General features: G+C 39.5%; 2 protein-coding genes across 3 annotated transcripts in view; one reads left to right on the top strand and one right to left on the bottom strand.

Annotated features, from left to right (window-relative positions):
* Positions 1-713: 713 nt before the first annotated feature.
* On the bottom strand, positions 714-6,963 carry RPS24 (ribosomal protein S24). Of its 2 annotated transcripts, XM_054382124.1 has the most exons (7): positions 6,914-6,963; positions 5,755-5,820; positions 5,146-5,355; positions 4,567-4,677; positions 3,732-3,749; positions 1,614-1,649; positions 714-796 (listed from the first exon to the last, which is right to left on the bottom strand). In XM_054382124.1, exons 1-5 carry the CDS (start codon positions 6,914-6,916, stop codon positions 3,744-3,746), a joined length of 396 nt encoding a protein of 131 aa, XP_054238099.1. In that variant the 5' UTR covers positions 6,917-6,963; the 3' UTR covers positions 714-796; positions 1,614-1,649; positions 3,732-3,743. The 2 variants fall into 2 exon arrangements, with proteins under 2 accessions (XP_054238099.1, XP_054238100.1); XM_054382125.1 differs by lacking the exon at positions 3,732-3,749.
* Positions 6,964-7,578: 615 nt separating this feature from the next.
* POLR3A (RNA polymerase III subunit A) overlaps positions 7,579-15,089 on the top strand; it is a 35,030-nt gene continuing 27,519 nt past the window's right edge. Inside the window, exons 1-9 of the mRNA XM_054382156.1 lie at positions 7,579-7,622; positions 8,172-8,307; positions 8,809-8,946; positions 9,448-9,619; positions 10,835-10,989; positions 12,157-12,396; positions 13,766-13,928; positions 14,118-14,254; positions 14,807-14,910. Of these exons, the coding sequence (XP_054238131.1) occupies positions 7,579-7,622; positions 8,172-8,307; positions 8,809-8,946; positions 9,448-9,619; positions 10,835-10,989; positions 12,157-12,396; positions 13,766-13,928; positions 14,118-14,254; positions 14,807-14,910 (1,289 nt within the window). The remainder of the gene's footprint in view (positions 7,623-8,171; positions 8,308-8,808; positions 8,947-9,447; positions 9,620-10,834; positions 10,990-12,156; positions 12,397-13,765; positions 13,929-14,117; positions 14,255-14,806; positions 14,911-15,089) is intronic.

Raw genomic sequence — 15,089 nt, 5'->3', positions numbered from 1 at the left:
ATCTGAAGTGCACAAATTCCACTTTTAATACTGCCCCCCCACTAATTCTCCAGAATTGAATACATGTATACATTAGGGAAGAACATCTAATAGGTACCTATCTTTGAAGGTCTGTCTGCCAAGCAAAAAGCCTTTTAACTTCCACAGGACTTCACAATCAAAACTATGACTTTAGAAGTAATGCCTGTTTCACCATCCACTCATCCAGCCACTAATCCCATCTTAAATGAGTCCTTTAAAGCAACCAGATTAAAAACTAGGGGTGTACTGCAGTCTACAGACCACAGACAGACACCAGCACCTATCCTGACAATTCAGGAACAAAGGCAAGTTACGCCTGATTCCTTCATTAGCAAAAGTCGTAACTGCAGAATTATGCAGCTTTGAGTATCTTTGTCTATGTTATTTTGTTTTCTATTCAGCTATATTACAAAGGTGTATATAATGGAGGCAGTCAAACAAGTACATCTTAGAAGGACTTTCCATATTAGACTGAACACCAGATGACAAAAGCCATACCCACCTCCATGAACTAACACTGCCTGCTTGGCATCGAGGTCCACTACTATCTGTAGATTCACTTTGAATTGACACTCAAAACAGTGGTTGCTTGGCTATGAAAATACAGTGCAAACAGCACAGTAGTTTAAATTTCTCAAACGTTACAAGATGGTAGCTTTCAAATCAAAACTGAAGGGCAAACCAACATTTTATTGACATGGTTTATTTGATGTTAAAGCCAGATGACACACGTCTTCCCAGAATAACACTACGCTTCTTCATAGAATTGCGTAATCTGTAAAGAAAAAGATAGATCAGTGCTACACATTTAAAACAGTTTTTACACTCATAATTTTATAGAGCCTGAAAAAGTGGTTGTCAAATCAAGTGAGCCACACTGCCTTCCTTAGAACATAAGAAGTTTCATGGTATTGTCATAATAACAAAAGCCTAGGTTATGGCACTTCTGCAGAAGAGTTCAAGAAACTGCAAGTGCTTTGCCAGCTGTTTAAGGCATTATACTCACTACATCAGCTCACAGACAGACTGCTTAAGTTGCTGTTCAAACCATTTCTATAAAATCAAGAGTTTTGAGTGTAACAGTTACTGCCTGCAGGACTACAACCAAAGATATTTAAAAACCAAAGATTTCTGAACCAAAGATATTTAAAAACCAGTTTAAGATTTGTCTAAAAGAGTACCAGGTTCGTCTGTAAGGATACAACAGAAATTTGCCCTCAAAATAGGAAATACATCACTTCTATTTAAAACAATAAAAACTAAGGTGAACCACCCTGTCCTTGGCATACATACAACAGGCAAACATAAGCGTTGCTTACAGTAACAATCAATCAACAGTTTAGCAACAGTAATTCCGAACCAATTAATTATTTCGGTCTTTAGACTAATCAAATATTTCAGTGAAGTCACATCAATTATGAATTCAGTAGTAAGCACAACAGTAACTTATAAATATTGAAGTCTTTCAAGGACTTCAGCTCTTGCACTGGGTTCTGTATCAGCAAAAATACCATGGACATTAAATAAAATGACATTAGACCTATTAACCAACTACTGAATGTCTACCCCTTCAAAGCATTCAGAAGTCATACCTGTTATCCATTTTCCATCTGAAGTATGTTCATTTACTGAAAAAGACAAAACATTAATTAATAAGAGAACAGTTTTATCAAAAAATAACTTTGAGGCTTTTTACTGACACTCATGATGTGTTTTTTCTAACTACCACAGTGAAATGTGATAGGAAACACCTCAGTTTTGACTGCTCTAGAGCCTGAAAACTTAGATTTCACACATTCCCTCAAAATCCAAGCATCACCTGACAACAGCGCTTTAGAGCTTTAACCTTTGTAAGAAGGCAACTGTGTGTTCAACTGTATGTAAAGGCTACAATGGCTTAAAGTGCCTACCTTTTCACTCTTCTGCTCAATTAAGTTTTTCTAAATAAAACCATTTGTTTGAAAGGCTGTGACATCAAGAAAGTACACTTTTAAATTTTTTTTCATTATAGTGGGTGTACAGGTCACTGCTCTGAATGCAAACACTAGGTGAGAGAGACATCCTCATCTACTTGTTAAAACTTTTAAGAGCTCAAACAATCGTTTAGAGACAGGATATATTAAGTCATGATTTAGCTGCAGACTATATTAAATAACGCAAACTACTTTAAAGTACTTATTTTGAAACTGCAGGCAAAACAGAACAGGAATTCTGAAGGAATGAGAAGTGAAAGGAAGTGCAGAAGAAAAATTAAGTCAGACATCAGCATAATTAGCTTCTGGCTTTAAAGGTGAAAAAACTATTCAAGAACAATTCACCATTTCAAGAGTTTTCATGACGACGTGGTACGTAACTCTCTCAACAATATAGACTTGCCTGAACATATCCCAGAATCAAGTGCCTACAACATTTCTGAGATAAACGGCTTTCACAGGTTGCATAGGAAGATTCCAAAACGTATTCCAGGACTCATCTTAAAAATTCCTCCACATAGCTATGATAAAGGATGATGAACCATGCTACTCCATTATGTCTAAACATGCATTTTTCAAGACAAAGCTCTCAGAAACAACTGTATTGTTCTCCAGCAAACACATAAATTGTCTCCAAGTTTAATGCAAGGACACAAAGATTAGTAAAACTGGTGAACAATTAGGATCCAACCCATGCATGCTTATCAACTAGAAGATCATTTTAAAAGACATGAAAAAACTCTAATTAAAAAAAAAAACAGTTCACCTACTACTGAGATTGCATGCTAGTTTGAGAAGCACTCGATACAGAAGTCACATCTGCTCTATAATTATCACAGCACACACTCCTGGTCATCAGTTTCTGAAGTGTTTATAGACTTTAAGCAAATTTCTATGATCTGGACAGCTTTACTAATTGAATTGAATTAGCCATTTTGCATTAACACTCAACAATAGCTACCATGAAATGAATATTCTTGAGAAGAACAATGTCATCCATACTACTGGTATCACTGTAACACTAAATGACTCCCCTGACATTGACAAGAGAGCTACTTTGGCATTACTACTATATCAAATGCTAATTTGTGCTGTTACACTATAAACAGCTGATGGACTTCAATTATTAAAACAGCATTAAAGCAGAAAGGAAAAACATTCCAAATCTTATCTAGAGGTTCTCATCTAGTAGTTTGCAGCATATTGTTTTACTTTCATCCAGCGGTAAAATTAATTTCATGAAGATTTATTTCATTGTAGTTTGTGTGTTAGAATACTGCAGGCTAGTAGTTTAAATAGTTGTACACCGCCAACTCTTGTAATTTCCAACCACACTCAAATACACTAAGTTGTGATGTGACTTTTCACAAACACACAGCTACTTTCACACAAAGATCAAGTTACTCGTGCAATTGCACTGTACTACTTTGAATGAGAAGCTGGGGCTTTCTGACCCAATGCGTTCAATCAACAGCATTGAGTTTCTTGGATTTCTTCTCACTGGGAATTCCTTATTTAATGTTGCTTCACAGTCTCAAAAGTCTGTCTTGCTAGCCAAATTTATTTTAAGTCACACAGAAAAGTTCATGATGTTAATTATCTGAATCTTACAGCACAGAAGCAAGTTTAAAGCAATCATGCATGTATGCAAGGCAGTACAGCACTCCAGATAAAGTAATTGACACACGTTTCAGTGATGTGTAATTCAGTCACCACATCCATGCTCATTTTCAGTACCTGCTAGATACTTCATTTCTGATGGAGAATTCCAAGAAAGTGGAAAAAAAAGCAAAAGTTGAAGATTACTAAAGGTCAAGATGACAAGGCACTTTAGCAGCTACAGAACCAAGTGTCAAAAACCATTGCCCTCTTCTTGTTAACACACTTCAAAAAACCCTCTTAACTGCACAGCTTACTTAGTATTTTTCTAATGGAAATGAAGATGACTGCTGCTAATGAAAATGACTGCCTTCATACCCAGTCTATTCCTCAGTTTTGGTGGGGTTTTGGACAGTTCAATAATGGAGGAGCTCTGCCTCCCTCCAAGCTGCCACAAGTTTTGGCCACAGCACAGGAAGCTCTCACCAGGGGAAAACATCTTGGGAATCACTTCAACCCAGAATAAAGCAAGCATCCCAATTTATTTGTTTATACACTGCCTTTATTGCCTGCAATGCCACCCATCCTTAACAAAATCTAACCATAAATAACAGTAACATGGAAGAAACATCAGATACTTAGGTAGTTCCAGTAACAAGTGTTAAAGTTAGTTATGCAATTAGAGCAATACTGTTAGATTTATGAAAGTTCAACTTGAGCTCAAGTGACTTAGGAAACAAGAGTTTAAGAAGCATTGTTTCATGTTGTATCAGCTATGCTTGCAGCAGTGAGGAGCAAAACTACACTACTGAGCTGGTAACAAGCTATTGCAACACCACACAGATTACCTTCTGTTATCCAGTAGAACAGGTGAAAGAAATGGAAGAAAAACAGTGTTATTCTGTTGAAGAATTTCTCATCAACATTTCAAAGGCAACATGCTCACTCTGCCTTACAGGTGTTCTCATCCTACCTTTTTGCCAGCGCCAACATTTGCCTTGGCTGTGCCCCTAACTTTCTTCATTCTGTTCTTACGTTCCTTTCGCTGCTTTCTAGAGGTCTTCTTCTTTTCATACAAACCATGCTATGAAAAACAGTGAAAGATGAATTTATCGATATTTCATTGGTAGCAATTCTGAAATCAAGTTTCACTATCTCTAGACTCTTCAAATACTGTTTAAACTTGAAGTATTAGCTAAATAGTGAGACAAGGTCATTAATGAATGATTCAACGCAGAACAGAAGCACTAAGGCAGCTGGATCAGCCCCATCTCTAATGCTTCCTCAAGACCTTTAATAGTGACAAGTTTTTTATTGCTGCCAAACATCACTGGCAACATCATCGTCACCTTCCAAGCTTCCCTTAACATACAGTAAGTAACATATTTTACAAACGCAGAAGCTAACGTGCTCTTTTAAGACCTCTTATACAACTCTGGGTACGCCAATGGTACTCTAATAAAATTTTAGCTTCTACAGATATTAAACATGAAGGAAAATAAACACTTCAAGCCCATCTTAATGGTTTCCAAGTTGCTGGGAAATAACTTACCCTAGCAAGCCTGTGCTTTGGTTCGTTTTTCTTTGCATAGTCCAGAGAATCATAAATCATGCCAAAACCTGTTGTCTTGCCACCACCAAAGTGAGTTCTGAAGCCAAAGACGAAAATTACATCAGGGGTTGTCTTGTACATTTTTGCCAGCTTTTCCCTGATTTCTGTTTTGGGGACTGTGGCCTTCCCAGGATGCAGAACATCAATCACCTAAAAAAATTTTTTTACATGTTGTGTAATAAGGTCAGTATCCAATACAACAGCGACATGCTACAGTCCCACCATGAGCTTAAGGCTTAACCCACCTCAGTAGTAGAAAGTGTTACTCATTTGATACAGAAACATTCTTAAGTCTACAAATTCATAGAATCGTTTAGACATGCAAGATTTGAGTCCAACCACAAACCTAACACAGCCAAGTTCCACAACACCGTGTCCCTAAGCACCACATCCACATGTCTTTTAAACACCTTCAGAACAAAGCGATGCATCTAAACCTATAAACTCTCACAATAGGAACCTGGAGGTTTTAAGAGCCTCTTGGAGTGGCTGAACACTTGCAACCCAAAACCAGTAAGTAATTAAAGGCAATTTTGCATATTCCTTTACCATCTGCTTGCGCTGAAGAAGTCTGTTTGTCATGAACTTCCTGGTTCTGATGGTCACTGTGTCATTCTGCAAAAGAAGACACAAAATAATACACAATAGCTACACATACAATTCAAACTTTATGTAAAGACATAAATAATACATGACACAGCAAGTCAGTAGTCTCCCAGACAATGAACTTATAACCTAATTGGTCTGGTCCTGGGCTGAAAAAATCATGGCTAAAAAGTATGCTGAAAAACTGACAGCATCATCCCCACTTTCTGAACAATAGAGCAACCTACGAATCTCTACCAGTCTGAAAAGCTGAAGCACCTTTTGAAGAATCACATGGGTTACAAGCGCAAGCACTACAACAACCCGTGAGGAGTTTCCTTAAACCTGTATGTTACTGCTTCCTTCACATGGAAATTTCCTTTAAAGTCCTACGTTACCATCCCCTTAATGCTTTCAGATAAGAACAGCCATAACCCTAATACATGGGAAACTTAATATCAGCTTTACAACATTTGAAGGCAGCCTACCGGATAGCTGGAGAACTTTTCACAAAGGTATATAGCGACAGAAGAAGTAATAGCTTCAAACTGGAAGAACCTACACCTAGATTACACATTACGAAGAAATTCTTCCCTATGAGGGTCATGAGGCACCAGAACAGGCTGCCCAAAATCGTGGAGGCTCCAGCCCCTTCAGTGTTCAAAGCCAGCTTGACTAGAACCTTGAGCAACTTGGTGCAGTAGAAGCTATCCCTGCCCATGCTACGGGGGTTAAAACTAGTTCATCTTCAACCAGTTGGCTATTCTACGATAGGAGTATGGCCTACACCGCCTCTTTAAAAACATCTTAAGAGAAGCTGAATACTACGATAATAGCAAGGCCTTAGGCAGCTCTCACAGACTAACAGCACGGAAACACATGAGGCCAAGCATATCCCCCTGCCCGCAGCTCGTCCCTACAACCGGCAGCGACGCGCCAGGCCGCAGGAGCACAGGCTCCGAACGCGAGAACAAGCACCCACTCAGTTCCCCCCCACCCCCCATAGCCCCTCAGCCCGTTAGGTGCAGCTCGGCCCATCAGACCCCAGCAGCTGGGGAGCCCCACGGTGACGGGATGGCAACAAAGCTGAATGGATTGTCTCGTATCAAGCCCCGACACTCACCATCTTTGCTACCGCCTCTTTGCCACCGAACGAGAAAAGGAAGGAGAACCTCCCCGCATCCAATCATAAGGCGGCGCAGGGGTCCTTCTTGTGGGAGGTGGAGCCTAGCGTAGGGAGTGTCGTCCCCAGAGCCGGCCTTGGAAGGCAGCGGCAGAGATGCCTAAAGTACGCCTGATAGGTTACGAATGCGGCATGCGCTGCCCAAGTGGGCTCAGGCATGCTGCCAGCCATGAGGAGGGGCACGCTTTCCTGCTGTGTACCGATGCCGGTGCAGGCTTGGTTCTGCCGTTGTGCTCCACCCTGCTGCTGATGCCTAGGGTCTGAACCAGGGTTGCTCTTGGGAAACCCCATGCAAAGCTATGAAGTGGGCTTGGCGACATAGCTCCTGGCACCTGGGAGGGGCGGCGGTGGTTGACTTGTAACAATCTACGATCGGCAACCGGAGTGCCTGTCAGTGTGAGAGGCGTCCCCGAGGACAGACCGGACGGAGGCAGGGCTGTTAGCCGGAGGTCCTCAAAGCAGGGTCGGCAAGACCGGCACGGGAGGACCCCAGCTTTGCCCCAGTAGGGGGCGCTGAAGAGGGAGACTGCGCTGTGCAGTAGTGGCTCGGTGCCTCCGCGTGCAGCTGGGTCGGACGCTGGCGGCCTGTCGCTGCTGCTGCCACCATGGTGAAGGAGCAGTTCAGGGAGACGGATGTGGCCAAAAAAATGTGAGTAGGGCAGCCCGTGTGGTGGGGGGCTCCTGGGAGGCCGCCACGCTGCCCGCCGCACCGCAGGGGCTGTGCGGCGCTCCGCGCCGAGACCCCATACCTGTGATGGCGAGTAGCTGAAGGCTCAGGGTAGGGCATAACACCAATGAAAGGAGCCGGGAAGAAGTTTCGTGAGCAGGGCAGCGGAGGGGGGCCGGTATTATGCCTAGTCCACTTTTAAAAGTGCCAATCTGAGCTGTGTTTTCCAGGCCGGGCTGGCATTGGCTTGGCTTGGCTCGGACTTCTGGAGAGGCTCACGGGTGCGCATCTACGTGTGGGCAGCTGTGAAGCTGCCCAAGAACGTCAATAATTCCCCCAGATATAAGCCACTAACTTACTGCAAAGCAGCTCTTTTTTTTACAGTTGTCCAAAAAGAAGCTGCTCCCGTACATCGTGAATAAACGTAGTCACCTTTGCGTTGCTTTTAAATGCATGTGTATGCATGCCTGTGAATATAAGCGTTTCTGAATATATATATGCACACACATGCATGTGAAATTTCCGTTCTAGAAGCCACATCTGTTTTGGAATGAAATCTCCTGAGGAGATGCGTCAACAGGCACACATACAAGTGGTCAGCAAAAACTTGTATAGTCAGGACAACCATCACTCTCCTCTACAGTATGGAGTACTTGACCATCGCATGGTGAGCACCAGGGGTTTTCTTTCTGTATAATGAAGTGGTTAAAATTAAGTTAACTGAAATTTACTGCTAATCCAAAATACGTGTAAACATGTCTATTCTCAAATTGCATGGGCTGTCAGTGGCAGAGACAGCTAGTTTGTGCTTTCAGGTGGTTCAGGAAAACATTCTTTTGTGGCAGGTGATGAGTTCTTTCTGCCAAGATGTCTGTGGGAAACCCAGAGACATCTACAAAATGTCATATTGCAGATGAGTGGCCTGTAAATCAGTTGCAATAGCTGTATGAGTTAACATCACTGGTAATAGTAGGGGCTGTGTGTGAAAGATGTTTTTCTTAAGGACTGGAGTGAATGTAATGCTGCTGACATGTTCTTAATGCTGGGAAAAAGGAGTGGCTCTGCAGTCAGGATGGCTACCTACCTCAAGAACTGTTGCATTTTCTATGTATTCAGTTGATTACAGCTGTAATTTTTTTTCTGTGTCTGTGTTCTCCTTCTCCCAAAGGGAACCAGTGAAAAAGACCGTCCCTGTGAAACCTGTGGAAAAAATCTAGCTGATTGTTTAGGACATTATGGGTACATTGACTTAGAGCTACCATGTTTTCATGTTGGATACTTCAAAGCTGTGATAGGCATCTTACAGGTAAAAACTATTAGTGATGACATTATTATATTATATTACATAATATATATATTATAATGTTGACATTTTCTGGTCTAGAAAAAGGAAATTATCAGGGACGATGATGCTTGAAAGAGCAATTGAGAAGACCAAAATACGGTTGTTTTAGAAATTGTGCTTTGTGTTTTGTGAAATGAATTTATTTAAATGCCAGTCTTAATAAGTACATATTTTCTTGTTTACATAATCTTGAACTGAATAGTTTAATCCCATTAAATAAAAGTTCTGTTTGCTTTATATGGATTTTTAAGATTCTGCAGAGCTTATATAAGGATTTGCCGTATTGACTGTATTTTGCTTTTTGCCATGTACTTTTTCTATGTATTGCCATGTATGAATTTGCCTTTCAACCAAGGCAACACTCTTTTATTCAAAAAACTGTACTCTGTTGAAAAACTCAGTGTAGAACATGCAACATTTCCGAATGTCTGACAACTGTGCTTATATGCGTTTACATTAAAGATGATCTGCAAAACCTGTTGCCATATCATGCTGTCAGTGGAAGAAAAAAAACAGTTTTTTGATTACTTAAAGCGACCTGGCCTTACATATCTTCAGAAGAGAGGGCTAAAAAAGAAAGTATCTGAAAAGTGCCGAAAGAAGAACACTTGTCCTTACTGTGGTGCCTTTAATGGTGAGTGCTGACATTAACGGTTAGTGAGGTTGTCTAATGTGATGTTTTTTACCTTAACAGCTGTGGTAACCTCAAAATATTGAACATACTTGTTCATTCCACAGCTAATGGATATTCCCTCTGGCCTTCATTAAGAAATAGGTAATTGTACTCTTTATGCCAGACACGTGCTTGTTAACATCTCATTTATGTGGATACAGACATCATTGTAGCAGCCGAGTTTGTTTTCTGTGCTATTTTCATGCTGTAACCAATATTTGATACTAGAATAATGGTAAAAATCCCCTGTTTAATATGTTTTTTTAAAATATTGGGAGCTATTGCCAGTGATCAATACCTTAACATAGAAGTATTTGTAGGCTTTATAATTTTGATTGAACTTCACTTTTCATCATTGTATTGTCTTTGTAAAGACTAAATGTACTTGTCATCTTTTAGGAGGGTATGCACTGCAGTTTGTCAATATTTGAGCTGTGATCATGTCAGGTTATGCTGGAGTTTCTTCTTCAGGGCAGAGTGTCTTAATTAAAAGTTCTCACATTTATTTTTCAAAGTACTTTTTTTCTTTCTTTACACTGATCAGATGATACTGCTGTGAAAAGATTGCAGTGTTACAGATTCACAGTGAATAGTTAATTCATAGCTTAGAACTTTATGGTTTTGACGCATTAAAATTGTGGGTTGTTTGTTGTAATGATCAACATCCTGAATAAACGGGGAATGAGTGCCACACAAGGGAGCACAAACAATAGGCATTTACAAAATTAAATGGCCAGTCAGCATATTTGAGTAAAAATAATTGAGTTTGGAAAGCACTTCTACTAGTCTGTGAAAGTTTTATAAATAATGTTACCTGCATTACATGAAACTTTCTCTCACAATTCACTTCCAAAATTACTTCAGAAGGTAGGGGGATGATACATAAATAGCACATCCTAATGTCTTCATTTTAGTGTGGAAACGTCTGCTTTAAAAAAGAAATACCTGCTGTGATTGAGGTGGAGCTGCATTTTAGTGTGAGCTAAACCACCTGCTTTCAGCTTCAGAAGCTGCATCATGATCTAGGTGCACCAAGCCAGCCATACAAGGAGACATGACTTGATTTGGGATTTTTTTGTCTTGTCTTTTTTCTTACCCCCAATGTTTTTAGTCATTTTAAAAAACAAACACACCCAAATAAAAAGAAAAAAAACACCTGTGTTTATTTGCTTGCAGGAACTGTGAAGAAGTGTGGTTTGTTGAAAATAATACATGAAAAGTACAAGACCAATAAGAAAGTTGTGGATCCAGTAGTGTCTACTTTTCTCCAGTCCTTTGAAACAGCCATAGAACACAACAAAGAAGTAGAACCCTTACTGGGAAGAGCTCAGGTGAATTTAATTATGACTTAAACTTTTTTCTGCATGAAATAAAACTCAAAGGTTTTAATGTAGCATCTTAAACCTTGCAGTGGTTTTATATACCAACAGACACTTGAAGAATGCTTGTAGTTATTTCAATAATGCTAATTCTTCTAAAATGAGAAGCTTAATATATTGGTATGTTCTGATACGTAGCTTTCTGTGGGAAAAGAAAGGCAATGTTCTTGGTGTATTGTACATTCCATAAGCTAGAAAACAAAGAAATATAGGCCCACATAAACTCTGCATGTACATGTAGATTTACTGTAAAATGAAAATGATTAAAATACACAGAAAAAAAATTTCTTCAGAAGAACCTCATGTTGAAAATGACAGAGAAGACTTAGTTATCTGACCTTTTCGTTTTGTTCAGCTTTGCATTGTGTGCACTTCAGTTTCCTTCTGGTCTTTGCAAGCTGGAAAGATACTAGGGTACATATTTGGACAAAAAGTAGTGAATATCTGAATTTTGTTAGAAGAGTACTGTACTGTGAAGTTTTGAAAAATAGTCTAGAAAATACTGTGATTTGTGTGAGTTTCTACTAATTAAAAGAATACAATGAACTGTAAGTTCTAAGAGGTTTATTGAGTCTCTTTGGCAAATAGCTTTGAAATACTCTTGGATAATTGTTTAGAGAAGAGAGTGACATGATGAGGTAAAAAGGAAGGACAGAATATAACAGGTTTGCATCTGAGACTCCAAAAGCATTGGTTCAGAATAAATAGATTAAAACATAGTTTTGTTTGCATGGGAAGTTCTTCAGGTAGTGATAGGACTAGGGGAGATAGAATAAAGCTGGAAGTGGGGAGATTCAGACTGGACATGAGGAAGAAGTTCTTCCCCATGAGAGTGGTGAGAGCCTGGAATGGGTTGCCCAGGGAGGTGGTTGAGGCCCCATCCCTGGAGGTGTTTAAGGCCAGGCTGGATGAGGCTCTGGCCAGCCTGATCTAGTGTGAGGTGTCCCTGCCCATGGCCAGGGGGTTGGAACTAGATGATCCTTGTGGTCCCTTTCAACCCTGACTGATGTTATGATTCTGTGATTCTTTGTCTTTTTAAAATACCCCCTTTTGTAACAAACATTAAACGAGAGGATTGTATGATGGCTCATTCTTTTCATTCTCCAATGGATTTTGTAGGAAAACTTGAATCCTTTGGTAGTATTGAACCTCTTTAAAAGAATCCCAGCAGAAGACATCCCTCTGCTTCTAATGAACCCAGAAGCAGGTAAACCTTCAGATTTGATCCTCACACGACTTTTAGTGCCTCCACTGTGCATCAGGCCCTCTGTCGTGAGTGACTTGAAGTCTGGCACCAATGAAGATGACTTGACAATGAAACTGACAGAGATAATTTTCCTCAATGATGTTATTAAAAAGGTGAGTCATCCTTTAGGCTCTCAGAGACCTTTGCCTTCCAAAAGATTTGGTTAGAATTGAGCATGGCAAAAGATTTTACTTGTCTTACTGCTTACAATCTCTATGTACTGCCATCTCTTTCGGCATTTCATTTAGAGAAAGAGAGACCTTGCAGTGGTGTTCCAGTACCTGGAAGGGGACTACAAGAAAGTCATGAAGGGACTTTTTACAAGGGCTTGTAGTGACAGAATGAAAGGGAACAGCTTTAAGCTTGAGGAGGGTAGATTTAGACTAGATATTAGCAAGAAATTCTTCACAGTGATGGTGGTGAGACAGTGGAACAGGTTGCCCAGGGCAGTCATGAATGCCCCCTCCCTGGAGGTGTTCGAGGCCCAATTGGATGAGGCCTTGAGCAACCTGGTCTAGTGGAAGGTGTCCCTGCCCATGGCAAGGGTTTGGAACTAGATGATCTTCAAGGTTGCTTCCAACCTAAATCATTCTACAAATCTATGAAGTGTAAGTGATTGACTGGCTGCTTGCAGTACAGGACCTGCTAAAGATCTGCTGGTGGATCATAGGAAATGTTTTTTCATTTGAGTTCTGATCTATAAACTCAGCTCTTCCTTCGTGTGTTTTTGTGTTTGTGGGGTTTTTGTGCTTTTGTTTTATTTTTTTCTCTCCTTTTTCCTCTATTTCTCTCTCTTCCCACCTTCTACCCTCCCATGACTGAGACTTTTTGAGGGGTCACAACAAAAAATGTTCTATCTATTAGTTGCTTTTTATTCTTATAGTCTTATAGACTTTCCTCTTTTTTTACTGTATCATTGTCTTTCCTTTATTCCATCATCCGTTCTTAAGAAAACAGGTTTCAGTTAGCATGCTCATCAAATCCAGACTAGAAGTAAAATTCAAAATGTATCATTTGTTTAGAAGAGTTATAGCAGGCTAATGCCTTTCAGACTTTTCAAAAGTAGGCTTTTGCTGTGCAAACAAGATCAAGTGAGCACAAAGTTTTCCTGTAATAGAAAAACTATTATTACTGGTGATTTTTCTGTCTGTGAATTTATATTGGCTTAACATTAGTGGCTTGGGAAAAATAAAATTTGACTTAATGCTTAGGTTTTTGAGCATTTGTCCAAAGCCAGTGCTAGTCAAAAGACTTTTTTTTACTGGGTTCTGGGTCATGAATGGCTATGTAGTCTGGTAATGTGCATCTTGTTATGAAGTTGTCTTGCCTTTTTATTCCATTGCATGAAGGTCTTTTAACATTATTTTCAAATCAAAAGTTGTACTTGTATCAGAAAAATTCTTTGCTAGTATAATGTGCCTTATATTTATATATTTTTTTTTAATACACTGTTTTCTGAACTGGATGATTATTTTGATTTAGCATAGGATATCAGGAGCGAAAACACAGATGATCATGGAAGACTGGGACTTTCTTCAACTGCAGTGTGCTTTATACATTAATAGTGAGCTCTCGGGAATTCCTCTGAACATGGCACCTAAAAAATGGACCAGAGGTTTCGTTCAGAGACTTAAGGGAAAGCAAGGTTTGTCTAGAAAATAATTTTTTTTTTTTTTAATTAAGTCGCATACAGTTGCTATTCCAAAGCATCTCTCCACTACTATTGGTTTGTGCTTCAGTGGTGTATGTTGAAGACATTCTAATGTGCTGTCTTAGTAGATAATTTTTTGATAACAGTATTATTTAAATGTTTTCACTTACTTAATTTTGTTAGGTCGATTTAGAGGCAATCTCTCTGGAAAGCGAGTGGATTTCTCTGGCAGAACAGTCATTTCACCTGATCCTAACTTAAGAATAGATGAAGTAGCAGTGCCTGTTCATGTTGCTAAAATACTAACCTTTCCTGAAAAGGTAAGTAGTGTAGAACCAAAACTTTTCCTATGCCTTTCTTTTTCTTTTTTTTTTTTCTTTTAACATGACCTCAGTGTTGTCTTCTTTTTAGCCTTTCCATACAAGACAGTTAGTGTCATGCTGTATGTTTTAGATGTCATTCAGTGACACTTTGCCAGTTCTGTTGCTGCTGGTAAATGAAGTCTGTAGCATTGGATACATGCAAGTACTGTGTAGGCAAATGGTGTAAGGAGCACCATGTCAAGACAGTAGGTGTTTTTTGAACTCGTGGATAGCTTCATATATTTGTTGGTGTAACTGTGTGAGGAGTGGCTTGGTATTTTTGTTTCTGAATTTGCATCCCAGATTTTTAATTCAATTTCACTCAAATACTCTGCTATAAGATTAGCTTACGTTTTCCTCCTCTCTTCATTCCTGCCTGTTCTCTTCAGCAGTTGGAGGCTCAGGGGGATTGTCAGTTGAGCATAACGTGAAAACACAAAAGCTGTTAGCAAGAACAAGAGGTCCTGAAACATGTTTCATTTGTTACTGACTGAACTCTTTATGCAACAGGTGAACAAAGCAAATATTAATTTTATGAGGAAACTTGTTCGTAATGGTCCGGATGTTCATCCTGGAGCTAACTTCATACAGCAAAGGCACACACAGATGAAAAGGTATCGTGCTTATCTGTAATGATTCACTTTTTATTTATCCCTGTCAACTTATTCTTACTTCCATGTGAAAACAGTTTTATCTACAAAACTAATTTATTTTTGTAATTTTTCACAAAGGACAGTAACAAAAAAGTTGTCAGTATCTTCTCAGCCGTAGTGTGCAATTTCTTTTTAGATGA

Source organism: Indicator indicator, chromosome 7 (genome assembly GCF_027791375.1).
Source record: "Indicator indicator isolate 239-I01 chromosome 7, UM_Iind_1.1, whole genome shotgun sequence".
Lineage (NCBI taxonomy): Eukaryota > Metazoa > Chordata > Aves > Piciformes > Indicatoridae > Indicator > Indicator indicator.
Note: the sequence above shows the minus strand (reverse complement) of the source record. Positions and strands in the feature narration are given on the sequence as shown.

Coding starts and splice junctions, on each gene's coding strand:
- RPS24 (XM_054382124.1), bottom strand. Junction 5,356..5,754: donor TTCTTCAGCGCAAGCAGATG/GTAAAGGAATAT, acceptor AAATTTTTTTAG/GTGATTGATGTTCTGCATCC. Junction 4,678..5,145: donor CAAAGCACAGGCTTGCTAGG/GTAAGTTATTTC, acceptor TGTTTTTCATAG/CATGGTTTGTATGAAAAGAA.